The sequence below is a fragment of the Phyllobates terribilis genome, unplaced genomic scaffold, assembly GCF_046119375.1.
Source record: "Phyllobates terribilis strain yellow unplaced genomic scaffold, ASM4611937v1 Scaffold_12__6_contigs__length_324123572, whole genome shotgun sequence".
NCBI classification, from domain to species: Eukaryota; Metazoa; Chordata; class Amphibia; order Anura; family Dendrobatidae; genus Phyllobates; species Phyllobates terribilis.
The window spans coordinates 5,612,345-5,640,299 of record NW_027362772.1 but is presented as its reverse complement, the minus strand read 5'-3'; the positions used below and the strand labels follow the sequence as shown (position 1 = coordinate 5,640,299).

General features: G+C 47.4%; 1 protein-coding gene and 1 long non-coding RNA gene across 2 annotated transcripts; both read left to right on the top strand.

Annotated features, from left to right (window-relative positions):
- Positions 1-8,697: 8,697 nt before the first annotated feature.
- LOC141172921 (PIH1 domain-containing protein 1-like) lies at positions 8,698-15,890 on the top strand. Its single transcript, XM_073657537.1, has 7 exons — positions 8,698-8,787; positions 10,202-10,332; positions 10,543-10,609; positions 10,826-11,011; positions 11,347-11,408; positions 11,490-11,571; positions 15,831-15,890. The coding sequence occupies exons 2-7, from the start codon at positions 10,252-10,254 to the stop codon at positions 15,848-15,850; spliced, it is 498 nt and encodes a 165-aa protein (XP_073513638.1). The 5' UTR covers positions 8,698-8,787; positions 10,202-10,251; the 3' UTR covers positions 15,851-15,890.
- Positions 15,891-16,463: 573 nt separating this feature from the next.
- LOC141172920 (uncharacterized) lies at positions 16,464-18,270 on the top strand. Its single transcript, XR_012252548.1, has 3 exons — positions 16,464-16,551; positions 17,765-17,812; positions 18,216-18,270. It is a non-coding gene; the product is annotated as an uncharacterized lncRNA (long non-coding RNA).
- The last annotated feature ends 9,685 nt before the right edge of the window (positions 18,271-27,955 follow it).

The window sequence follows — 27,955 nt, the reverse complement described above, 5'->3', positions numbered from 1 at the left end:
CAACACAGATAGGCTACTCCACTGACTAACACACTCTGCAATAGGCCAAAAAGGATTAGCTTTGCTAGATTCAGCCAAATGCTGTGAAAAAAACTTGCACAGCACTGGCACAGACCTGCCTGGCAAAAACTGATAGGAACTGATGTAACCTAGTCCTGAAAAGGACTCCAATTACAATTAGTCTTTACTCCCACAATCTATCTATTTAAGAGCACAGACCTGCCTGATAAAAGTCGTAGGAAATGCTGTAACCTAGTCCTTAAAAGGACTGCAATCACAACTATTCCCTACTCCCAAGCTATCTGTATATTTGTGCGAAAATTGGCTTGAAATTAACAAGGTATAGCGCACACAGCAACAGCGGTGCCGTCTAACACGCAGCTGCAGCAGTGAGAAAATGGTGGCGACGGGGAAAATGGCTTGGTCTTATAGGGCAAGGACATGTGACATACACTGCCAATCACACATGCCCTTCCTTGTGTGAAAAAAAGCACTTCGCTCCGTGTGTGCGCTGCTGATAGGCTGACAGATTGCACCTCCCCACTGCAAATGCGGGAAAGAGAAAAAAAAATGGAGATCTTCATTGTTCCTGCAGAGATCCATCCCCTGCCCCTCCCCCCGCCCCGCTGTACACTCAAACTGCGTATTAACATTAATTTTCATCATTACTGAGAAAAAATCCAGTTATGATTTTGGTGCACGAACAGTTATCGAACATAACCTCGAACAGCCGAATTTTTCTCAAATTGTTCGTGTTCGCCGACCGGCTCGAACACCGCCCAAAACAGCTCGAATTTGAGATTGGCGAACAGTTCGAGTAGAACAACGCTCATCTCTAGTCGCTACAAGTCCTACTCCAGTAAGTGGCATAGCATGGAGGCGCTGCCCAGCCATCAGACGCCTCTGATGAATATGTCTCTTAATGAATCAGGAGCTGCGTCTGACGCGCCCACTGGGCCTGTGCTGTGCAGGGGGTTACCCGGAGCCGGGCCTTCTGTAAGATGCTGGGGGTTGTAGTCTCCGTGTGGCGGCGACCCGGTCCGTGCCCAGGGTGGTCAAACCAGTGGCAGTCTATTGGTATTGTAATTGTCCGACTACGCCACCCATGGATTGCGGTCAGTGGGGACCGCCGCTGCGCTGCAGACCGCTGAGGCTGACGTTATATGCGCAGCCAGGAATGGAATGACTCCCCACGGGAGAAGTATTGCCTCAGGGCAGCTAGAGTGAATGTTGGGAGTGATGGTGTGAGCGTCCCAGTACTGATGGTGCTGGTGCGGCGATGAAACACAGAGATTTGTAATTGCAGTTTCCAATGCTTTACTCACAGTTGTTATTCTGGTCACTTGTGCACATGAGGGACCGCCTGAGCCGTGCTGCGTTCACCAGGCAAGGGGCTCGACCAACTCCCAGGCAATTCCAGAGCGTGGCACAGGGCTCCCTTCCTTTCCTTTCTCTGGCCGTCCCCACCAGTGACCCACCTTTGTCCAGCTCCCTCGGGCCTTCTCTTGGCGGAACCTGTCTCCGGTTTCCCTGACCCTATGCGGTATGCTTTCCTGGTGGATGTAGTGCGGGGTCGCACCAAGATGTGGTAACAACCTCCGGTCTTTGGCTGAGGAATCTGTTGCCTCCACCAATTTGGGTTCCGGTACCCTGTTCTGCCAACCCTTCACCCTGTATCTCCTGGGCATATGGGGTTCCTTCTGTCCTCGTGTCTCTGGGCCTTTCTCTGTGTTCCTTGCTTCCTTTCTCCTCTGTTCCAGTTCCTTTCTTACTTTCCTTTCTGTTCTTTCTTCTCTCTCTCAGGCTCCAGCCTTCTGACAAGGCCTGCCTGCGGAGCAGAGCCCATGCAGAGGCTCTGCTTCCTGTCTTCTCCTCTCACTCTTACTGTCTGAACTTCTAAGATGGTGCCCACCTTATATACCTCCTTCTAACACCCGAGCCCAGGTGACTAGCAACCAATGGGCTCCTACCTATGCCCAGAAACCCACCCCTACCTGCTCCTATACCACTGGGTATTCCACCCCCCTCCCCACTCCGGCCAGGAACAGATGCTGTCGTGCCTGCACTTCTGTCTAGTGGGAGCACCGTTGAGCTGTCCCTCGGAAATGGGGTGAGTGTGGTGCATGCAGCTTACTGAGTCCTGGTCCATACTCCATCCTTACCCGGGAGTGGAATATCACACCTCTGGTTCGAGGTACAATACCCCTGTAGCAGCCGAGCCCTCGGGGTGCTACACGTCCTTCACCCCCGCCCTCTCATCAAGACATTAATCAGGTGCATAGTTCTTTTAAGGTGACAATGCAGCAATTTAGCTGGAGTAATTAATATTTTGTATGCATTTATGTACATAAATGACATAGCCGAGTGCTGTGATGGCCTATTTTTATTAGTCCCATACAGAATCCATGAATGGACGGACAGACCTGTACTAAGCATACGTGAAAATTATTTTATTAAACATGGACATAGTCTTTCCTAAGTAACATTGGGGTCCCTGGTGGTCCTAACCTCAGCAACTTAAGTTTTATCCAATATGACAGTAACAGTGTGTCCCTCCCCAGCCTGTGTTCATGTACTCTATGTAATGTAACCTGCTTTAGTGTAAGGGGTGTAAGGCTATGTGCCCACGATGCAGAAATGCTCAGTTTCTGCATCTCCCTGGCAGAAAAAACGCATGCGGATTGTACATGCGGATTGTACATGCGGATTGTACATGCGGATTGTACGTGCGGATTGCACATGTGGATTGTACATGCGGATTGTACATGCGGATTGTACATGCAGATTGTACATGCGGATTGTACATGCGGATTGTACATGCGGATTGTACATGCGGATTGTACATGCGGATTGTACATGCGGATTGTACATGCGGATTGTACATGCGTTTTTCCTGCCAGGGACATGCGGAAGTGAAGCGTTCTTCACATGCATTTCCGCATGCGGGTTGTCAAGCGCTTTCCAAGCGATTTTAGCATCACTTGGAAAGTGCTTGACAACTTGGTCACACTATATAAATCCATGCAACCGGCATGGATTTTTATAGTGTGACCGAAAGAATGGTAAAAAATAAATCTATACTTACCTTCTGATGGCCCCCGCTGTCTTGCTTCGCTCCGTCCTGGCTGCCGGCAGCTCGTGGTACACTGAAGGACCTGCCGTCACATGACTATCACGTCAGGGCAGGTCCTTCAGTCCACAGCACGCTGCTGACAAGTGAAGACAAGGACACCGGGGGCCATCAGAAGGTAAATATAATATTTATTTTATTCTTTTTTTCACAGGTACTATGGTACCCGGGTCCGGAGGAGAGTCTCCTGTCCTCCACACCCGGGTACCATCCGCACATAGAAACGCATATTATCCGTGTGTGCAAATGCCAATGGCGGCAATTATGCTGCGTGTCCGCAAAATTAATGGACATGCTGCGTATTTTTCCGGAATGATAATCCGCAGCATGTGCACAGCACGGATTATCATTGGGGAACATGGCAGGCCTACCATGCGTTTAAGCGTTTTTGCCGGTGCGGAAACGCTTAAACGCATCGTGGCACACAGCCTAACAGCGTGTCCCTCCCCCGGCCTGTGTTCATGGACTGTAATGTAATCAGGCCTAGGTCAACATCTCTTGTAGCATCTATAGGGTGTGAACCCTTTCCCCATCCAGGGGCTGATCCCAGTAGACAGAACAATAGACTCATGTTTGGCCCAGTCAGTTGCGTGGTGCCTCCTGACGCTGGAGGGTCTCAGGCTGCGACCAGACCCTCGTGGCGTATGTGGATTGATAGAAGCTGCCACGTGGGATTGTGTTGTGTCCCTCATCTGCTGGATCCATTGAACTCATCCAAGGACTATTTCTATATTTTCTCTGGCGGGAGCCACCCCCGGACTTGTTTCTGCCGTTATATAGAAAAAACGAACCAAATACAGAGTATATGGCAAAGAATCAAAAAACTTTATTGTAAACAATATACAGAAAAGACAAACCTGATTAAAAAGGACGACACACAGACAACCAAACTGGGTGACACATATACAACATAATAATAGATGTTAAATATCTATTGGGACAAAGTGCAAGAAGTGCTCGTATTCAAGGCATTTATGCACTGGTACAAAATTATGGCATATTTCATCACTATGGATATGTACCACGTGCCATATGGCCTATAGTGCCCTGTGAAAAAATGCTAAAGAATTATATTGCACTCTTACCCATATTAGATCAGCACCCAGAATAAACAAGGACCCCAATGCGTGTTTCACGTGGTATATCCTATGGCTTCCTCGGGGGGTGGGGGGGATTGTTTAATAGGACCTTCCATGTCTGTTTAAATATACTTTAGGGCCTGCGGTCTCGTGACCGGAACGGACCGATCATCTCCTGGACCATCAGTGCATGCGCGCTGAACCGCCCGAGTCAGATGCATCATGTACGGCCATCAAGGTGAACCACACATGACAGGGAACCAGGACACGTTGCCATGGCCCCCCAACATGCGCAGACACCATGCAGATGCCGTGCATGACGCAGAGGCAAGGGGAGGCACAGCACCCACGCGCTCGCCAAAAAGAACACAGCAACGCATTAAGACAAGTATAGTAACGCAACTACTTAATAATGCAAAAATGTGTTAGAGTAAGAAGTAATATTTTCCTATAATTGCAACACGATTCTGTCAGTACGAAAATCTATTTTCTTGGTCCAATTTAATTGTTGCTCGTAGTATCCTCATATTGATTAACCATATGTAGGTGATCCATATAGATGGTGCATATAGACTATGGAGGGAGAAAGTTACAAATGACAAAGAAAACAAATTAAAATCAACACATACAATTGTTTAAAAATACCACAAAGATTATATCTATTGAAGAAATGGGTGAAGCTCAGGGCCTCATTAAGGCCATTTGGCGCCATTGTTCCCAGTTCCACTATCCATTTGGTTTCCCTTTGAGCCAGAAGTTTTTTTACATTTTCACCCCTAATGCCACTATGGATGACATCGATACCACGTACCATAAATGTTTTAGGATTTCTCCCATGACAGATTTTAAAATGGCGTGCTATCGTCTTTAAGGAGGTTGTGTCGGCCACCGTCCTCATACCCCATGCCCCCTCACACCAGCCCCCTGGTTGCCCTTCTACATTCCCCATGCCCCTCAAACCAGCCACGCAGCCCCCTGGATGCCCCTCACACCAGCCACACAGCCCCCTGGATGCCCCTCTACATTCCCAATGCCCCTCACACCAGCCTCACAGCCCCCTGGGTGCCCCTCACACCAGTCACACAGCCCCCTGGATGCCCCTCTACATACCCCATGCCCCTCACACCAGCCACACAGCCCCCTGGATGCCCCTCTACATACCCCATGCCCCTCACTCCAGCCACACAGCCCCCTGGATGCCCCTCTACATACCCCATGCCCCTCACACCAGTCACGCAGCCACCTGGATGAATCTCTACATACCCCATGCCCCTCACTCCAGCCACACAGCCCCCTGGATGCCCCTCTACATACCCCATGCCCCTCACACCAGTCACGCAGCCACCTGGATGAATCTCTACATACCCCATGCCGCTCATACCAGCCACAAAGCCCCCTGGATGCACCTCTACATACCCCATGCCTCCTCACACTAGCCACACAGCCCCCTGGATGCCCCTCTACATACCCCATTCCTCCTCACACCGGTCCCTGGATGCCCCTCTAGATACACCATGCCTCCTCACACCAGCCACGCAGCCCCCTGGATGCCCCTCTACATACCTCATGCCCACTCACACCAGCCACACAGCCCCCTGGATGCCCCTCTACATACCCCATGCCCCTGACACCAGCCACACAGCCCCCTGGATGTCCCTCTTCATACCCCATGCCCCCTCACACCAGCCACACAGCCTCATGGATGCCCCTCTACAACATACCCCATGCCCCTCACACCACCCACACTGCCCCCTGGATGCCCCTCTACATACCCCATGCCCCCTCACACCAGCCACGCAGCCCCCTGGATGCCCCTCTACATAGCCCATGCCCCCTCACACCAGCCACGCAGCCTCCTGGATGCCCCTCTACATGCCCAATGCCCCTCACACCAGCCACGCAGCCCCCTGGATGCCCCTCTACATAGCCCATGCTTTTTCACACCAGCCACACTGCCCCCTGGATGCCCCTCTACATAGCCGATGCCCCCTCCATAGGCGGATTATAATGAGGACGATCTGGGCTTCTGCCCGGGGCCCCGAACCTCCAGGTGGCCCCGGGCTCCGGGGTGTCTATGGCCAGATTATCCTCATTATATGTGCGCCGCGGCACATACCGGCAGACAGTGGCAGGGGGGATCCCCGGACCGCTCCCCCAGCAGTGGCGCACGGCCGCTGCTTCTTCTTCGGCCGGGCCAGCACTGCAGCAGTTAACTTCCCTGTGCTGGCCCGGCCGCGTCACTGCTAGGAGACACGGCCCTGTGCATGGCCGTGTGTCCTAGCTGTGACGTTACGCAGTGCGCACCCGGCCTGCAGTGCTGCACCGGAAAAGAGCTGGAGCCGATCCGGGGGATGGTGAGTGTGTGTGTGTGTATGTATGTGTATGTATGTGTGTGTGTGTGTGTGTGTGTGTGTGTGTGTAGGCAGATATCATTGTGTGATGTCTGTTTATATGTATTTTTGTGTTTCAAATGTGTTTATGCGTGTATGATTATGTCTGTATATGTTTGTGTGTGCGTGACTGCGTGCGGCCTCCTGCTGAGTATAGATGGCGCCGTGTGGCCTCCTGCTGTCTCTGGGGGGGGGCACCGTGCGGCCTCCCGCTGTGTATAGATGGCGCCGTGCAGCCTCCCGCTGTGCATAGATGGCGCCGTGCGGCCTCCCGCTGTGTATAGATGGCATTGTGCGGCCCCGTGCTGTGTATAGATGGCATCGTGCGGCCTCCCGCTGTGTATAGTGTGCGCCGTGCAGCCTCCCGCTGTGTATAGGTGGCGCCATGCGGCCTCCCGCTGTGTATAGGTGGCATTGTGCAGCTCCGTGCTGTGTATAGATGGCATCGTGCGGCCTCCCGCTGTGTATAGATGGCGCCGTGCGGCCTCATGCTGTCTCTTGGGGGGGGCGCTGTGCGGCCTCCCGCTGTGTATAGATGGCGCCATGCGGCCTCCTGCTGTCTCTGGGGGGAGCGCCGTGCGGACTCCCGTTGTGTATAGATGGCGCCGTGCAGCCTCCCGCTGTGCATAGATGGCGCCATGCGGCCTCCCGCTGTGTATAGATGGCATTGTGCGGCCCCGTGCTTTGTATAGATGGCATCGTGTGGCCTCCCGCTGTGTATAGATGGCGCCGTGCAGCCTCCCGCTGTGTATAGGTGGCACCGTGCGGCCTCTCGCTGTGTATGGGTGGCGCCGTGCGGCCTCCTGCTGTGTATAGGTGGCATTGTGCAGCCCCATGCTGTGTATAGATGGCATCGTGCGGCCTCCCGCTGTGTATAGATGGCGCCGTGCGGCCTCCTGCTGTCTCTGGGGAGGTCGCCGTGCGGCCTCCCGCTGTGTATAGATGACGCCGTGAAGCCTCCCGCTGTGTATAGATGGCTACGTGTGGCCTCCTGCTGTGTATAGATGGCTATATGCGGCCTCCCGCTGTGTATAGATGGTTACGTGTGCTCAGTATTGAGTCATACAATTAATGTAAGGCTATGTGCCCACGATGCAGAAATGCTCCGGATTTTTTTTGAGCGTTTCTGCTTCTCCCTGGCAGAAAAAACGCATGTGGATTGTACATGCGGATTGTACATGCGTTTTTCCTGCCAGGGACTTGCTGATGTGAAGCGTTCTACTTGCATTTCCGCATGCGGGTTGACAAGCGATTTTAGCATCACTTGGAAAGTGCTTGACAACTTGGTCACACTATATAAATCCATGCAACCGGCATGGATTTATATAGAGTGACCGTAAAAGAATGTTAAAAAATAAATATATAATTACCTTCTGATGGCCTGCCGACGTCAGCGGCCGCATGACCCATCACATGACTTAATGACGTCACGGCAGGTCCTTTTCAGACCATCGCGAGCTGCCGGCAAGCCAGGACGCATCGGATAAAGACACCGGGGGCCATCAGAAGGTAAGTATAATATTTATTTTTTATTTTATTCTTTTTTTACAGGTTCTATGGTACCCTGGTCCGGAGGAGAGTCTCCTCTTCTCCAAACCCGGGTACCATCCGCACATTGAAACTCATGGAATCTGCATGTACAGATCCAGTGATGCGGATTCCATGTGTTCCAATGCAAGTCAATGGCGGCGAAAGCGCCGCGCTTCCGCAAAATAATTGTTAGTGCTGCGTTAGTGCTTGCGTTCATTGGGGAACATGGCAAACCTTCTACCAAGCGTTTTTAAGTGTTTCTGCAGCAGAATTGCCGCTACCCCTGGCCCCCTCACACCACCCACACAGCCCCCTGGATGCCCCTCACACCACCCCCCTTTTTGCCAGCACAGCATTTATTCACATGGTCAGTTCTCTCCGCCTCAGTCCTCACAGCACAACGCAGAACACGAGCTCCTCATCACCAGTCCTCCTGTCCCAGCACAATGTGCGCACTGCTGCAGCTGCAGGTGGAATAGTGTCCACTGACTGGACTAAGGAAGCCCCGCCCCTTCCGGTGACGTCATGATTCCATGAAATCACTCCTCCCCCTCAAGACATCAACTCCAATCTAGACGCTCCGCTGCTGCTGAGGCGTGGTGACGCTGTAGCTGGGTGATTGCAGTCAGAGTAGTGGTGTTTGGCGTCTGTACTACAGGTAAGAAGATGGGAATGTGCCAAGGTGATTACTACATTCAGGACAATAAGTAGCTAGCTGTAGGTGTGCAGAATCCCACTCCCATTATTGTCAGGGTCTCGCACCCCCTCATGTCGTCGGCTGTCAGGCTCCCGCACCCCCTCGTGTCGTGGGCTGTCGGGCTCCCGCCCCCCGTGTCGTGGGCTGACGGGCTCCCCCGCCTCGTGTCGTGGGCTGTCGGGCTCCCGCGCCCCCCCCTCGTGTCGTGGGCTGTCGGGCTCCCGTGCCCCCCCCTCGTGTCGTGGGCTGTCGGGCTCCCCCCCCCCGTGTCGTGGGCTGTCGGGCTCCCCCCCCCGTGTCGTGGGCTGTCGGGCTCCCGCGCCCCCCCTCGTGTCGTGGGCTGTCGGGCTCCCGCGCCCCCCCCTCGTGACGTGGGCTGTCGTGCTCCCGCGCCCCCCCCTCGTGTCGTGGGCTGTCGGGCTCCCGCACCCCCTCGTGTCGTGGGCTGTCGGGCTCCCGCGCCCCCCCCTTGTGTTGTGGGCTGTCGGGCTCCCGCGCCCCCCCCTCGTGACGTGGGCTGTCGGGCTCCCGCGCCACCCCCTCGTGTCGTGGGCTGTCGGGCTCCCGCGCCCCCCCTCGTGTCGTGGGCTGTCGGGCTCCCGCGCCCCCCCCTCGTGTCGTGGGCTGTCGGGCTCCCGCGCCCCCCCTCGTGTCGTGGGCTGTCGGGCTCCCGCGCCCCCCCCTCGTGTCGTGGGCCGTCGGGCTCCCGCGCCCCCCCCTTGTGTTGTGGGCTGTTGGGCTCCCGCGCCCCCCCCTCGTGACGTGGGCTGTCGTGCTCCCGCGCCACCCCCTCGTGTCGTGGGCTGTCGGGCTCCCGTGCCCCCCCCTCGTGTCGTGGGCTGTCGGGCTCCCGCGCCCCCCCCTTGTGTTGTGGGCTGTGGGGCTCCCGCGCCCCCCCCTCGTGACGTGGGCTGTCGTGCTCCCGCGCCACCCCCTCGTGTCGTGGGCTGTCGGGCTCCCGCGCCCCCCCCTCGTGTCGTGGGCTGTCGGGCTCCCGCGCCCCCCCCTCGTGTCGTGGGCCGTCGGGCTCCCGCGCCTCCCCCTCGTGTCGTGGGCCGTCGGGCTCCCGCGCCCCCCCTCGTGTCGTGGGCCGTCGGGCACCCGCGCCTCCCCCTCGTGTCGTGGGTCGTCGGGCTCCCGCGCCCCCCCCTTGTGTCGTGGGCCGTCGGGCTCCCGCGCCCCCCCCTCGTGTCGTGGGCCGTCGGGCTCCCGCGCCTCCCCCTCGTGTCGTGGGCCGTCGGGCTCCCGCACCCCCCCTCGTGTCGTGGGCCGTCGGGCTCCCACGCCCCCCCCTCGTGTCGTGGGCCGTCGGGCTCCCGCACTCTCCCCTTGTCGTTGTCTGTGGAGAAGATTAATACATATTTTCATTTTTCAGGTTTTCTCTTATAAAACAAGAACCCTGAGCTTCTGTCTTTGACCGAAAAAATGGCGTCTGACAAGTCGCTGCTGTCTGCAGAAATGAACACAAACATGGAGGAAGCGCTGTATGAACAGATGCTGATGAAGGTATGAAAGATGAATTGGAGAGGCCAGCAATCACCGGGTGAATGTCTCCTCCGTCAGCCGCTGGGGGCGCGGCAGTCTCCAACATTTACCTAATGTGTATTGTTGGCTTTAGACCCCTCACAGTTGTACTATTTTGGTGCAGGAAAAATCTGTTTGCAGAACCATCCTGTTCATGTTACTCACTGATTCTCACTTATTGCCTCATTTCAGGCCAAACAGGAGATACAGAGCAGAATACCGAACTTACCAGAAAGCAGACAGATCAGACCCCAGCCGAGTGAGATGGGCGTCCTCTGATTATTATCCAGATTACTTTGTGCATATTATGCGACAGATACCACAGTGGGGTCTTAATGACTGCAACGGTCACATGATGCAACCAACGTGGGGGGTCACATCGTTTTTTCTTATACAGTTGGTTACATGTAAATGCTGCTTGGCTTTTGCCGATTTTATTGTGTTTTTGTTCACTTTTTGTTTTTATTTCTGGTAGGTTTCTGCATTAAAACTCGCACATCCAAAAATACCAAAATCTTTATTAACATCTGCAAGTCGAACCAGATCTCAGCGCCCCCGGACCTGACGGAGCAGGAGTTAGTCAGCATCCTGGAATCTGATGATCCCTCCGGCTATCGAGTCCCCATGAGCCTTGGAGAGCCCCACGTTGAAGTTGATAATAGTACGGTTTTTTTTAATACAGCACGTCTCTTTTTAAAGGGGTAGTCCAGAGATATCCTTAAAGGGGATAAAATAGCAAGTATTACAACTTACTAATCCTCAATGATCAAAGGTGCCGTCTCCACAGGTTCTGGTAGGTCCACTTCCAGTCTGCGGAATAAAGTTTGTTGTTGTCTTTTGAACTTTTTTGGTTTAGATTTGAGACTTAAAGGGATTGCCCACTACTTGGATTCCCCTTTAAGAACTTATGCTAATTATTCATAGCAGCCCAACTAAGGTCAATGGATTGATTCGGCATCGCAAAGTATCTAAGTCCTGGTGCACTTTGTCCTACAGGTGGAGGCGGCTGCACGGCGTACGACATAGTGATTAATGGCACCTTCTTTGAGAAAATTAAGGTAACTGCAATTGCTTATTCCGACATACGAGCTGTCTGCTCTCCTTTGTGTCAGCTCCTTACTTTGTATTTTTTTTATTAGAATAATGAGCTTCTCAGGGAATTTTTTATCACCGTGGCCATGGAGGGACTAGAGAACAAGTACGAAATGGAGCTGTCAAGAGGTAACGACCGCATCACTGATATTTTCCTTGATTTTTCCAACACAAGGACTTGTTCTTTCGTGGAGCAAGTTTACCATATAATATATTGAACATTTTTATGTACTAACCTGTTGTATGGCACTGTATCAAATGCCTTTGAAAAGTCCAGATAGACGAAAACCACTAAGTTTCCCTGGTCCAACCTAGAACTTACCTCCCCATAGAATCTTTTCAGATTAGTTTGCAGGACAGATCCCTCATAATCATATGTTTAGGTTATTCTTATTGAGGTGCTCCAGGTTAGTATCTCTTAGAAAACCCTCAAAGATGTTGCCCACAGTACAAGTTAAACTTACCTGCCTATAAATTCCAGGCTCAGATATTATCCCGTTCTTGAATATTGGTACCACATTTGCTATGTGGGTGTAACACTGGTGGATATGGACCCACTGCCCCACGGGAGGGTTGTGACTAGGTGTCTACTGGGTCTCCACTAGAACCTTTGGTGGTGAGGATAGACTGGGCCGCCAGTAGACACCAGGTAGAACTTCAGTGCAGTCCCCGGGACTGCAGCAGCATTCCGGAGGTACCAGGGTACCAGACACAGGAAAGCGAAGACAAGGACTAGGTCAGACAGTCTGAGATCGGGGCAGGAAGCACAGGTTCAGGATAGAGAAAAATGGCAAGGGGGACAGGGGTTTTTGAGACCAGAAAACTCCTTTAACGCTTGCAACCTCTGTTGCTTGACTGCAACTCAAACAGTCAAATCAGTCAGTAAGAATTTAGGGCACTTCCATGGCGATATTTTGCATCAGTATTTGTTAGCAGACGCCAGGAGTGGATCCAAAACAGAAGAGGTGAAAGTGTTTCAGTTACTATTTTTTACTGTGTTTGTTCCCCTCTGGTCTTCAGCTTACAAATACTGCTGTAAATTAGTGCCCAAAATACTCACTGTGTGAATGAGGTGAGGAAGCTGCTTGTAGTACTGTAAGAGAAGTCCTTATTCTGAGGATGAGTGCTGTAATTCTTGTCTTCTCTGCTCCATCAAACTCCCCAGAGCAGGGGCAACCCCTGGTGCAAAACTGCTGGCGGCAGATGTCCAGACGTATGACTCAGTGATGTGTGATGGACCCCGACTCCCAAACAAAATGAATCAGACACATACAAAATAAATACACAAATCATTGCAATTAGGTGTCAAACATTCTCAACTTTATTTAAATTTACATGACACCGAAAATGGCACAACCCTCGACTCACGAAGAGTCACCCTCCAGCGCTCAGGAGAGGAAAACCCCCTGTGGAGGAAACCTCTAGGGAACCATGGCTCGAGGGCTGCCCTTCCCTTGGGCTTAGAGAGTTAGTGCCGATATATGACGGAGTTTTAGAATTTGTACATATTTACAGAGAACGACATAACAAATATAGACTATTAATGTGATAGCTGCGATATCTGTCACCACATTTATTGCTGGAACGAATTTAGTTGATCTGATTTCCCAGGTGGATCTACCACTTCTCCCTTACAGATCCAGCTCCGTCTCTCAAGAAGTTGGGCACTTGGTTACAGGGGTTGCTCATTATGGATAACCCCTAATAGGATGAGTATCCCCCCCCTCCCAATTTATCACCCATTAAAGTCAAGGATCCATCCATGAACTCCCAAAGAAGAGCAGCTCTTTGTACATAGTAACAGAAGGGGATCCTGTTTTGGGGACCCCCCCCTCTGTTACCTTCCCATGCCCCCGGGGTGTCTAAGAAGACAACCCCTTTCCCTGCTAGAACCTCCAAATTACACCAACGTTGGCACATTACGTGGGGTGGTCAAGCTCAAGGTCCTCAGGCGCATCATCAGTAATGGCGTTGATCATGGCAGTGCGGCATTCTTTTATGGAATCTTCTTTATGACACTTGTTTATGCCCTCACAATAGTTGTCATGGTTACTACAAGGGCTATTACTGATGCAGGGTCCAAGTATTAACCCTTTCATCATTGGTAATTCACTTTCATTATGGAGGCAAATAATTGTACTTGATACCAAGCAGGAGTCTTATCATTACGGCTTCCCTTAGGCACCATAAGAAATACAGATTATAGAACATACGTACAAGTGTTTCAGGAGTGTTTTGCACTTTTTAGATCCATAGATTGGGCTTATAACTAGCACTTTACAAAGCAGAAAATTAAGAGGAAATTACTTGTAAAATAATATTATAAGGAATTGCATTTCAAGCATTTTCCTAATGTGCATTCTGCATACTTGCATAGTTACATAGGTTGAAAAAGTTTGAACTTTAATGTCCTAGGTCTATCTCCAAAGTTATAAATTTTCTATTACTAGATTATTTATAACCCAAAATGTCATGTTTTGTTAAAAAAGTATCCAGCCCTTCTATAAATGCTGTTATACTATCTGCCATTACTATATCTTGTGGTTGGCATTCCACAGTCTGACTGCTCTAACTGTAAAGAATCCTTTCCTATTAAGTTGCCAGAATCACTTCACCTCCGCTTGTTATAAATGTTCCTGGTGCTTTGTAAGGTCCTGGAAAGTGATAAGTCATGTGCCAGTACTATGCATTGACCACATATGTATTTATACATATAAATGTATATTTATGAAGGAGATGATAATTACCCTTCATAGAGGTGTTACGATCATTCATAAATTGCTTTCATAGGTTTGATCTCCAGGATTAGGAGAGATTTGGGGTGTAAACGTAATAAACAATGAGTAAAACATCAAAGCAAACGAAAAAGGGTTTGTGACCCAAACTGGTAGGTGAGACCGGCTAGCCCCATATTATACGAGGTCACAACCAGGTTTCGCCTGAGGAGGGCAGCACTAATGAGTCCTCAGGAGCGCATAACCCTGAAATATGCAGCGATTCTACACTACCCATTATAAAAGGGTTTAATATGCTACTTACTACCATGTTTTAATTAAGATACAAGGCATACTTGTAAGGAGAGATGAAAAAGGTGATGGGGGACAACATATAAATATACTGAGGAACTCTATACACTAGTGGCCAAAATTGAGGCAACACCCCCAAGATTTATGAATTTTTAGCATTTTGCCAATACCAATACAAATTTCATGAATGTTTTTGATTTCACAGTAAAGTTTTTAAGTAGAAATAAAATCTCATATAGAAACACAATATTAGCAGGAAATTTGTTAATTTGTCAACAAATTGGACACTATTGTTACTCAGATGACTGTGGGAGAAAAGCCATTGATTTGTCCTATTTTCATATCTAACACTAAATGTTAATACTCAGTTGGATAGCCCTCGGTCTTGATGACGGCCTGGCATCTACTTGGCATGCTATCTACCAGTTTGTGTAAATCAGATGGTGTGATGATATGAAGCCATGATTTGATGATGGCTGCAATGAGTTCCTGCTTGTGTGAAGCCCGCTGTTTTGACACCGCTCTTTTGAGCCGAGCCCAGAGATTCTCAATAGGATTGAGATCTGGGCTGTTTCCTGGCCAATTCAATAGCTGGACATTTTTGTCCTTGAACCAAGAGAGACATTTTTTAGCTGTATGACATGGGGCTCCATCTTAAAATAAACGGTGTCCCTTCACCAAATACATCGTGTGCCGAAGGAATGAGTTTAGGCTGAAGGACTTCCTTGATGTACTTTTCAGCATTAACTGTTCCTTCAATTACCTGCAGCCGACCACCTGCATCTCTGGACACGCAGCCCCCTACCATAACACTCAGAGGAGGCTTCATGGTGGGTATTGTACCCTCTGGCAACCAGTCCTCTCCAGGTCGTCGTCGAACGTAGCAGACACCGTCGCTGCCAAAGATGGATATGCGTGTCTCATCGCTCCATATAACATTTCTCCATTGTTCAATGGTCCATTTACAATGTTCTTTGGCCCCTGCAGACGTTTCTGACACTGTGAGGTTTTCAAAAATGGCTTTTTACCTGGTATTCTGGCTCTTAACCCTGCATTTACCAATCGTCGTCGAACCGTCCGATCAGACACTGTCACTCCGGTGTTGACAAGCTCCTTGTTGATGTTAACAGCCGTTTATAACCTGTTATTTAGGGCGATTCTAACAATTCTTCTATCAGTCTGAGGACTTGTAGCCTTCTTCCTTTCTCTACCTGGTTTATTCTTTATCGAACCAGTCTCTTGAAACCGCTTACACACTTTGAGAACGAAAACATGTAATTGCTTACCTTCTGATGACAAACTGGCTTTAAAATATAAAAACCGCATTTTAATCGCACAATATCTGTCTTAAATCACACCCAGGTCACTATAAACCAACATAGAATACATATCGCAGAAGAGGGCGTGTGTACAAGTAAGTAGGTCAGTGAAAACTTCCATTAAATATTGGTGATGGTGAAAAACTGAAGGTGTTGCCTCAATTTTGGCCACTAGTGTATAACACAAAATATAAACAAAAAAGAAAGGGAAGAACATTTCTGCACAAAAAACGTGTCGCTCGGCAGGAAAATCCCCTTGATATTGCTTTTTTTGAGATTTTTTTTTCCCGTTCTTTAGAAACGCTGCAAAAATACTGAAAGAATAGACATGAAACTGCTTCAAATCTGCAAGGATTCACTTTTCCTGGTACTATCAAACAGCGTTTTTGGGAACTTGGAGCTCTATATTACAAATATGTCCGTCCCTCCAGTTGAAAGAAATTAACATTTTCCTGGAGGGAAGTTTATATTTTACATTATGTCAGTTTTTGTCTATCGATGATAAAGTGCAGTTTGCAGCAATTTTTATTGTGACATATACCCAAATCATTCACGAAAATATTTCACATTCAACGCGCGTCGGACGGGCCTGCGTGCTCTCACATGCCAGGCCTGAGTTTCAGTTCCAGTCCGACCCTATTTATCATCTATGGTTTCCCTTCAGAGTGAAAAATGCTGAAAAATCGGAAGTTCCTGGGATCCATTTTTGAACAGAATATCAGAACCAAATCAAAACCGATGATTCAGGAAATGGACATAATGGGGTAAGTCCCAACTCTAAGGTACAAGTCTATGGCATACAGTCTGTAAAAGACGACAGAGTAGGCTGCTGTTGAGCATCGGCGGCTTCTTCTCTGATGTTCCTCGCTCATCCATGCAGTACATGGTCGGCCATTCAATTGATTGAATGTCTTATAATACCACATTTCCCCTAGAGACACAAAGTATGACGAGCGCCACTCCTCCTGGTGATAGGTTATACCCAACAGATGGGGCAGCGCCACTACTCGTGGTGATGGGTTACACCCAACAGATGGGGGAGCGCCACTCCTCGTGGTGATGGGTTACACCCAACAGATGGGGGAGCGCCACTCCTCATGGTGATGGGTTACACCCAACAGATGGGGGAGCTCCACTCCTCGTGGTGATGGGTTATACCTAACAGATGGGGGAGCGCCACTCCTTGAGGTGATGGGTTATACCCAACAGATGGGGGAGCGCCACTCCTCGTGGTGATGGGTTACACCCAACAGATGGGGGAGCTCCACTCCTTGTGGTGATGGGTTACACCCAACAGATGGGGGAGTGCCACTCCTTGAGGTGATGGGTTATACCCAACAGATGGGGGAGCGCCACTCCTTGAGGTGATGGGTTATACCCAACAGATGGGGGAGCGCCACTCCTCGTGGTGATGGGTTACACCCAACAGATGGGGGAGAGCCACTCCTCGTGGTGATGGGTTACACCCAACAGGTGGGGGAGCGCCACTCCTCGTGGTGATGGGTTACACCCAACAGATGGGGGAGCTCCACTCCTCGTGGTGATGGGTTATACCCAACAGATGGGGGAGCACCACTCATTGAGGTGATAGGTTATACCCAACAGATGGGGGAGTTCCACTCCTCGTGGTGATGGGTTATACCCAACAGATGGGGCAGTGCCACTCCTCGTGGTGATGGGTTACACCCAACAGATGGGGGAGCTCCACTCCTTGTGGTGATAGGTTACACCCAAAAGATGGGGGAGCGCCACTCCTTGTGGTGATGGGTTACACCCAACAGATGGGGGAGTGCCACTCCTTGAGGTGATGGGTTATACCCAACAGATGGGGGAGCGCCACTCCTCGTGGTGATGGGTTATACCCAACAGATGGGGGAAGTTGCAGAATGGCTTGTTATGGTGCAAGAACAATGTGGACATTGTTTTTTTTTTTGTTTTAACTATTATGCCTTTATGTTCTTTATTTTTTTCCTACAGACCCTCCCAGCTAACTCCAAGCAAGTCCCTCATCTCAGAAGTTGAAAGGTTTGGGTTACTTTGAGGTTTAATGCATGCATTTACTTTTTTTAGAATCCCATCTTACAAAAGATATAGGATATCCAACTTGTTGGACTCCAAGAATAAGGAGGCTGCAGTCTGAAAGTAACCCAGCTGCCCTTTTTAAAGAATATGCTGGTGTGGGGCAGCTACCCGGATATTCACTGTGCAGGAGAACTGCAGCTAAGCCCATTCACTTTGCTGGATCTATGCTGTCGTTCCGCTGCACAGTGGAGGCCATGATGCCAGTGTGCAGGGAATGACTGTGAAAGGGGCTATTCCTCATTACCAGCATCAGTGCCCCTTTATTATATTAGAGATTGACCCCAACAGATCATAAATTGATGGTGTACCCTTGCAATATACTGCTTCCTTCCTTTTTTTGTATCAGTTCACCCGTGAAACCAGATTACATGATTGTGGCGGAACCTCCTGTAGGACACCCAAGTTTTCTGGTGGCTGAAATCGCTTTACCTAAAGTGGTGAGACCCTTAGATGTGGTTTAGGATTGTGACCTTTTTGTATTTCATGTGATTTCCAATAGTCTTCCCTTATTAAGTCTGTGCCAACCTCGTGCTACCGGTCCTCCTCTGCCAACTTTTATCATCACAGCTTTGATGTGTCCACAGTAGCCAATTGCTGGCAGCTGTGACATATTTGCTGGATGATGATGATATCATTTTTTTTTTCATACCATGGTGGGTTGTTTGCAAGCTGTTGGAATGGGAAAGAAGATCTCTGTAAACGACTGTCAGCAGAGAACGACTGTTCAAACCAAGCACAGACGCCCAGTGCTTCACGGCGGGACCAGTCATTTATATAAGCCTCCCCCCCTGCTTGTTTCCCCTCCATCTCCACCATCACCTCTTCTTTGACAGTTCTGGCTTCATAGATCCAGAGAGGAGATAGAGGGAAAACAAGCTGGTGGGAAGATGTATATATTATTATTATTATTTAATTATATAGTGTCATTGATTCCATGGTGCTGGTGCATATAAATGATGTTATAATGATGATATAAATGATGAAAGAGGTTTGTTGCAATAGTGTAGAACACGCCGCTCTTTATTTTTTCTATATTAATGCGACATTTGGAGGAATCGCACAGAAAATGCTTTAAATGTATTTATTTTTTAATTTGATTTTTCTCATGTCCATGATTCACATTGCGTTAAATAAGGCATAATGAAGATTAAGAATGTTTCAGCTAATGTAGCCTTCATCAGACAGGATAATGTAGCTTAAGGGGACCCACTTGGTTAAATATAGGGGTCAGTTCTGGTCTTCCCAAAAAGCAGATTAAGTAGTCACCACACGGGAATCTGGTGATTACTGGGTTTGCTTTTGGGGACCCCAGATTTCTTCATATAACCGAGTGGGCCTTCTGCCTAATGAAGGCTACATTATCTGAAATTCTGGTACCATTCATTATGCCTCACTTAAAGGGGTTGCCTGGCACTTTAATATTGATGACCTATCCTAAGGATATTCCATTAGTATTAAAGTGGTGGACAACCCCTTTTAATGCAGTGTGAATCCTAAAAAATATTTTTCAGCATTTTCTGTGAGCAATTCCTCCACGTGTCAGATTTAATGTATGAGACGTGTGGAGCTACACAGTAACTTCTAGTTGGCCACGTATCAAGATAAAAGTTTAGATTTTTGTGCACTTGTTGGTTACAACTTTCTTTCCCGTACAGAAGCATTCAGCGACATAAGCGTTGTTACCACGCTGGTCTTCTCTTTACAGTCTTCTGCTAGATCTCTTGTGTTGGACTTGGGTGAAGACAGAATAGTCAGACGTCCCGATTTGTATCATCTAGACGTCTTCATTCCTTACAATATCATCCAAGAACAAAGTGGAGCTCAGTTCAACAAGGACAGTAAGATGAGACAATAAAGCAAAGCTGGACATGTCTTATAGCCCATTCTGAAATCTCCTTCTTAAAGAGGTTCTCTGAGAAAATGTATAAAATAAAATTTAAAAAAATGTATACATTTATTTACCAAAAATAAATTGTTTTAATTAGGGGATAATTCTATGTGAATACTTTTATGCCCAAAAATGGCAAAAGTATTCTCGGAGTGATACCTTTATTGGCTAACCAGAAAAAAAATATATATATGCAAGCTTTCAGAGCACAGAGGCTCCTTCTTCAGGCAATATTACACATGAATTCATAATATTTGTAATCCTGCCTGAAGAAGGAGCCTGTGTGCTCTGTAAGTTTGTATATATATATATATTTATTTATTTTTCTTTCTGGTTAGCCAATAAAGGGATCACTCCGAGAATACTTTTGCCATTTTTGGGCATAAAGGTATTTACATCAAATTTTCTGGCTAACACGATACCACAATATAAATTTGTACTGTACATCACAATTAGGGGATAATAATTGCGTATGGACATAATGGCCAACGATGTCAGCAGCCATCCATCCTAGATGGGTGAAGGTAAACTGTTTTAGACGGACATCTCTGACCTACCTGTCGGAATCAAGAACGTGCATCTATGTCATCGATTGACTGACTGATCACATCCATGAGTCAACATGCTGTAAACCTGTCATGATGAGTGAGCAGATAGGATGCTGCCCCTCACCCTGACAGGAACTTATCTATCACAACATATAGTTGCCCAGAGACATCTGAATGCATCGGCTTTCCTTTATGCCATTCATCAAACATGTCGTATATTTTGTGTATAGCGAGTCACAAGCCTCGCACTGCTCTGTGTCTTATCATTTGGTTCTATGAGCTGCAGTAAAACGTGACGTATATTCCAGGTGCTGACGATAACAATGCCGGCCCAGCCAGCATAGCGGTGGGCTCAGAAGATCAGCTTTGGAAAACGTTCCTCTTATATAGATCCAGTGGATCCTACCTACATTCGCTGCTCTTTTACATTGTATGGTTACAAGTCTATTTACACTTCAATATGACTCCAGAATACATTTTTGTCTTTCTTATACTTGCCGTATATTTTTCCCAAGGAGGGGGTTTAGGTATTGTGCTTTTTTTTTTTTTTTTTAATTTCTACTGTAATATTTCATAATATCTGTGAATAAGTCTTGAAAATAATTTGCATTGAAAAGGTTGAGATCCTCTGAATCTACAGGGATTTTTAGGAATTAAAAATCTACAGCAGTAAATCTGCAGCAAAATTTACATTTTGCACCATGTCTGGATTTAGTAGCAGCTGCCCCTTTAAATGGAATATGTCAGCAGCTTTTTGCTACCCCATTTGAGAGCAGCATAATCCGAGGCCCTGATTCCAATGATGTATCACTTACTGGGCTGCTTGGTGTTATTTTGATAAAATTGCAGGGTTTTTTTCTCATGCAGATCTCTGAATGCTGAGCTCTGTATAATAACCCCACCCACACCACTGATTGGCCGCTTTCTGTGTACACTGTATATAAACTGCCAATCAGTGGTGGGGGGCGTGGTTGGACTACCTGGCTGCAGGTTTACTAGTCCTCTAGTGATAATCTTCTGCTAATAAAAGTGTGATTTTTATCAAAACTACAACCAGCAGCCCTGTAAGTGAGACGTCCCTAGAATCAGGGTCTTTGTCTCTACATCATGCTGCTCTCAACAACAACCAATATATAGTACATCCGACAAGGGGTCAATGTGTTAAAAAAGACCTTTATTATAACAATTTGGGTACATGGCGGCAAAGAAAAGAGCACACACACATATATATAGTAATACCATATAATAGTGAGGAGGTATAATGTAAATATTTGAATTGCAGACACCAGGGCTAAATAGTAGTAGCTCCAATTGTGCTAATGCATACTGATAGTACTGATAGTATATCCTAGGTCACATAGTAAAAGGATATAATCCCAAATAATAAAAGCCAATATAGGCATTCCCAAGATAATGAGCTTTTGGTATATACATATATCAAGGGATGTATTATATCCAAGTAGGTTAATTCCTAAGTAACAATAATGTTGTATTGGATTCATTCATACCTGGTATATATTGTCTGCACGTCTTGCAATAGCTCTGGGCTCGGTGGTCCTACTCCTAGTGTGGCGCTCACCCCATCATGCTGCTCTCAGAATAGCCAAGAAAAACCTGCTGACAGATTCCCTTTACAAATAGCTGAAATGGCTCCTAGATACCAGAGAAGGAAAACGTTATTAAAACGGTTTTGTTTCCTAAATAGGAAAGCAAATTAAACACCACTGGATAATGTGGTGTGTGAAACCGTCCATTGGATTGCTGTTTCGGGTGGGCTCAGGAGCAGAGCCCCCATCCTACACAGCTGACATCTTGCTGTAACAGCAGCGGCCAGAGCGGAGCGTCAATCACTGCTGTTTAACCATTTATATGCCGTCAATCACTGATGGCAAGTTAAATAGCGCAATCGCCGGTACGCTATGCAATGTTACTAGAATTTTTTTTTTTACTTTTCCATTTCCTTGAATTACTTGTTGTGATTTGCGGATCCATTGACTGGCCAAGTGGAAGGGCTGCAGCCGATCATTCATGTCCGTAGCAGATACACATTTACATGTGGAAATAGGCCCTTATAGAAATCAATCAATAGAACGTATACCTGGATATCCAGGTTTATCCTTTGCATACATTTAAAGAGGTATAAGTCATGGCATATTACTAGGATGTCATTCTTGGGGGTCTGACAGCCTAATTTAGAAAGAAGTGGATGCATTATTTTTTTCACACTCCCAATTTAACAATTTGAGTACAGTTGGATCTATTGTTTTTTTTATTTTTTGCACTATGGGTGGGTGGTTGGGAGCACAGCTGTGCAGGAAAAAAAAAGCTTACAGGTTCTCAATTCCTTCATTCTTGGGATCGGTGGCGGAACCACAGGTCGGACCATCGCCAATCAAGATATTATATATCCAGTGGTAGCGTAGCGTAGTTTCCCATCTTACGAAGGTGACCTTGTCGTGGTTGATGGGCACACATAAATTGGCCAAATTATGCGCAAAAAACCTTCATTTTTCAAAGTGACATTAGTCTAGATACTATATTTCTTATATTTTCATGTATGGAGTGCCGAAGTTCTTTTTGCAATTGAGATTACTCTTTTCTTCAGAGCACCCGAATAGACCAGTGAGCGACCCCTCTCTTTTTTCTATTAATCATTTTTGGGATCCCGCTCCTGGAGTATTGCAGCAGGTACGTGTTCACACTATTAGAAGTTTGACAGCCTTTTTTCTGACCATGTGTCCCTCCCATTCAGTCACAGGTGGTTTTAACTAGCTCTACCAGCCCATACATTGTAGGTTAAAAGCCCAAGCAAAGACATATTGTCCATACAGGCTTACAGCCCAAGAGTGGCATATCCAGTGGTAGCGTAGCGTAGTTTCCCATCATACGAAGGTGACCTTGTCATGGTTGATGGGCACACATAAATTGGCCAAATTATGCGCAAAAAACCTTCATTTTTCAAAGTGACATTAGTCTAGATACTATATTTCTTATATTTTCATGTATGGAGTGCCGAAGTTCTTTTTGCAATTGAGATTACTCTTTTCTTCAGAGCACCCGAATAGACCAGTGAGCGACCCCTCTCTTTTTTCTATTAATCATTTTTGGGATCCCGCTCCTGGAGTATTGCAGCAGGTACGTGTTCACACTATTAGAAGTTTGACAGCCTTTTTTCTGACCATGTGTCCCTCCCATTCAGTCACAGGTGGTTTTAACTAGCTCTACCAGCCCATACATTGTAGGTTAAAAGCCCAAGCAAAGACATATTGTCCATACAGGCTTACAGCCCAAGAGTGGCATATCCAGTGGTAGCGTAGCGTAGTTTCCCATCATACGAAGGTGACCTTGTCGTGGTTGATGGGCACACATAAATTGGCCAAATTATGCGCAAAAAACCTTCATTTTTCAAAGTGACATTAGTCTAGATACTATATTTCTTATATTTTCATGTATGGAGTGCCGAAGTTCTTTTTGCAATTGAGATTACTCTTTTCTTCAGAGCACCCGAATAGACCAGTGAGCGACCCCTCTCTTTTTTCTATTAATCATTTTTGGGATCCCGCTCCTGGAGTATTGCAGCAGGTACGTGTTCACACTATTAGAAGTTTGACAGCCTTTTTTCTGACCATGTGTCCCTCCCATTCAGTCACAGGTGGTTTTAACTAGCTCTACCAGCCCATACATTGTAGGTTAAAAGCCCAAGCAAAGACATATTGTCCATACAGGCTTACAGCCCAAGAGTGGCATATCCAGTGGTAGCGTAGCGTAGTTTCCCATCATACGAAGGTGACCTTGTCGTGGTTGATGGGCACACATAAATTGGCCAAATTATGCGCAAAAAACCTTCATTTTTCAAAGTGACATTAGTCTAGATACTATATTTCTTATATTTTCATGTATGGAGTGCCGAAGTTCTTTTTGCAATTAAGATATTATATCCTTTCACACTCATCATTGCTCCCAATTAACAATTTGAGTACGTGCATTTTTTTAGGGTATTTTTTTTAGGGTATTTTTGCGCAATGGGTGGGAGCACAACTGTGCATGAAAAAAAGCCAATAGGTTCCCCATTTCTTCATTCTCAGAATCAGTGGATGGAACATCGCCAATCACAATATTATATCCTTCACACTAATCGTTGCTCCCAATTATCAATTTGAGTACGGTTATACCTATTGTTTTTTTAGGTTTTTTTTTTTGCACTGTGGGTGGTTGGGAGCACAGCTGTGCAGGAAAAAAAAAAGCTGATAGATTCCCCATTCCTTCATTCTCAGGATCAGTGGTGGAACCAGAGGGTGGATCATCTCCAATCAAAATTATTATTATTATTATTATTATTATTATTTATTATTATAGCGCCATTTATTCCATGGCGCTTTACATGTGATAGGGATATACATAACAAAAGCATTTACATAATCTTAACAAAACGAGTCAGCGACTGGTACAGGAGGAGCGAGGACCCTGCCCGCGAGGGCTCACAGTCTACGAGGGATGGGTGAGGATACAGTAGGTGAGGGTAGAGCTGGTCGTGCAGTGGTGTTTACTGCAGGTTGTAGGCTTGTCGGAAGAGGTGGGTCTTCAGGTTCCTTTTGAAGGTTTCCACGGTCGGCGAGAGTCTGATATGTTGGGGTAGAGAGTTCCAGAGTAGGGGGGAAGCACGGGAGAAATCTTGTATACGAGTGTGGGAGGAGGAGATAAGAGGGGAGTAGAGCAGGAGATCTTGTGAGGATCGGAGGTTGCGTGCAGGTAAGTACCGGGAGACTAGGTCACAGATGTATGGGGGAGACAGGTTGTGGATGGCTTTGTATTTTATTATTTTTATTATTATATTATTCACACTAATCATTACTCCTAGTTAACAATTTGAGTACCCATTGTGTTTTTTTAGGGTTTTTTTTTTTTTGCACTATGGGTGCAAGTTATAGTAATATGTGTCACCGTAAAAAAAAAAACTAATAGTGTCTCCTGATTGTTCAGACACAAATATATCTGTTGAAAATAGTCTGGTATACACCAGTAAATTATAACTGTGGCTTTGCTGTTCCACGGTAAAAAATCTCTATTATCCTGCTTTTGGCATTTTTTTGCCGCAAAGAAAAACAGTAGTAGTGTCTCCTGATTGTTCAGACACAAATATATCTGTTGAAAATAGTCTGGTGTGGGCCCAAGAAATACAAGTGTGGTTTTGCAGTTCCACGGGTCAAATCTTTGAATTATCCACTTTTGGGCCATTTTTGCCTAAAAATAAACAGTTTGAGTGTGTCGCTCATTGTTCAGCCGCAAATATATCTATTTAAAATTTTCTGGTATACCCCAGTAAACAATAACTGTGGTTTTGCCATTCCACGGTAAAAAATCTCTATTATTCACCTTTTGATATTTTTTCCGTAAAGAAAAACAGTAAAAGTTTCTCCCTGATTGTTCAGATTGTTTAAAAGAGTCGGGTGTAGGCCAGAGAAATAGAACTGTGGTTTTCCTCTTCCACGGTTCTAATCTACTTTATTACCCTTTTTCCATTGATAGTGCGAGTGTAAGCTATTTTACTTACTTTACAATGGGCAAGGCGCGTGGCAAGGGACATGGAAGTGGACGTTCTGGTGATGGTGCATGCAGAGGACGGGGCCGTGGCCAAGGTGAAAATGTGCCACAACCAACAGCCATATCTTCTCGCTCCCACTTCTTGACCGAATTACTAGGGAAGCACAGAACAACACCAGTATTGCGAACTGATCAGTGTGAACAGGTTATTAATTGGATAGCAGATAATACTTCCAGTTACCTGGGCACCACCACTTCCGGTCTGTCTTCCACACGGTCAACTCTTAGTAGCCGTGAGTCTCGACCGCATACTCCTCCTCACCCTGATGCCCCTCCCTCCCACCATGCCGAGTGTCGTCAGACAGCAACTGATCCCACACTTGGACTCTCTGAAGAGCTGTTCACTGGTCCATTTCCAGATTTGTGCCCCTCGCCTGCTCCGCTTGAAGAGGTGGAAGAGGAGATCCCATGTAGAGATGCCCAAATATTTGAACAGCCATGGCCACAGGAAGTCAACGCTGGCAATTTGTCACAAGAGGTGGACGATGACGAGACACAGTTGCCAGGAAGTGAGGAGGAGGATTGTGGTGCGCAAGTGGAAGAGGAGGAGGTGGTGGATGATCTAGTAACTGACCCAACGTGGCAGGAGGACATGCAGAGCGAGGCCAGCAGCACACAGGCAGGAAGAAGCAGTGTGGTGGCCGCACACATGGGTATACGCTTCCTCATTTCGGCTGTTTTATGTTCTTCTCCTTATCCTCAGCCTCCACCACCACTATACCACCAGGGTGACCGTGGTCCGTGTTGCCATTATTGAAAGTTCCTCCGTCCTTATTTTTGTCAGCTTTTGCTTGGAAGGCATAAGCAAAGACTGTGGGAGACCCACTCCCCAATAATGGGAATAATATTTTTAAAATGCTGTACTGTATGGCTCTTGTAAGGGGCATTAAAAGCGTCTTGTTAAGCTACTGCGACCTCCACCACTTTTCCGAGGGGCATTCAAACCGTCTTGTTAAGCTACTGCGATCTCCACCACTTTTCCGAGGGGCATTAAAACCGTCTTGTTAAGCTACTGGGACCTCCACGTCTCTTCCAAGGGCATTCAAACCGTCATGTTAAGCTACTGTGACCTCCACCACTTTTCCGAGGGCCATTAAAAGCATCTTGTTAAGCTACTGGGACCCCCACCACTTTTCTGAGGAGCATTAAAACCGTCTTGTTAATCTACTGGGACTTCCACGTGTCTTCCAAGGGGCATTCAAACAGTCTTGTTAAGCTACTGCGATCTCCACCACTTTTCCAAGGGGCATTAAAACCGTCTTGTTAACCTACTGGGACCTCCACGTCTCTTCCAAGGGGCATTCAAACCGTCTTGTTAAGCTACTGGGACCTCCACCACTTTTCTGAGGGGCATTAAAAGTGTCTTATTAAGCTACTGGTACCTCCACCACTTTTCCGAGGGGCATTAAAAACGTCTTGTTAAGCTAGTGGGACCTCCACGTCTCTTCCAAGGGGCATTCAAACTGTCTTGTTAAGCTACTGCGACCTCCACCACTTTTTCGAGGGGCATTAAAAGCGTCTTATTAAGCTACTGGGACCTCCACCACTTTTCCGAGAAGCATTAAAACCGTCTTGTTAAGCTACTGGGACGTCCACGTCTCTTCCAAGGGGCATTCAAACCGCCTTCTTAAGCTACTGGGACCTCCACGTCTCTTCCAAGGGGCATTCAAACCGTCTTGTTAAGCTACTGGGACCTCCACGTCTCTTCCAAGGGGCATTCAAACCGTCTTGTTAAGCTACTGCGACCTCCACCACTTTTCCAAGGGGCATTAAAACCATCTTGTTAAGCTACTGGGACCTCCACGTCTCTTCCAAGGGGCATTCAAACCGTCTTGTTAAGCTACTGGGACCTCCACCACTTATCTGAGGGGCATTAAAAGCGTCTTGTTAAGCTGCTGTGACCTCCACCACTTTTTCGAGGGGCATTAAAACCGTCTTGTTAAGCTACTGGGACCTCCACGTCTCTTCCAAGGGGCATTCAAACTGTCTTGTTAAGCTACTGCGACCTCCACCACTTTTTCGAGGAGCATTAAAAGCGTCTTATTAAGC

What these genes read in the sequence shown, in the direction of transcription:
- LOC141172921 (XM_073657537.1), top strand. Translation starts at nt 10,252, where the DNA reads ATGGCGTCTGACAAGTCGCTGCTGTCTGCAGAAATGAACACAAACATG. An exon ending in CCACGTTGAAGTTGATAATA is followed by an intron (nt 11,012 to 11,346) that starts GTACGGTTTTTT and finishes TTTGTCCTACAG; the next exon opens with GTGGAGGCGGCTGCACGGCG. An exon ending in CGAAATGGAGCTGTCAAGAG is followed by an intron (nt 11,572 to 15,830) that starts GTAACGACCGCA and finishes AATCACACCCAG; the next exon opens with GTCACTATAAACCAACATAG.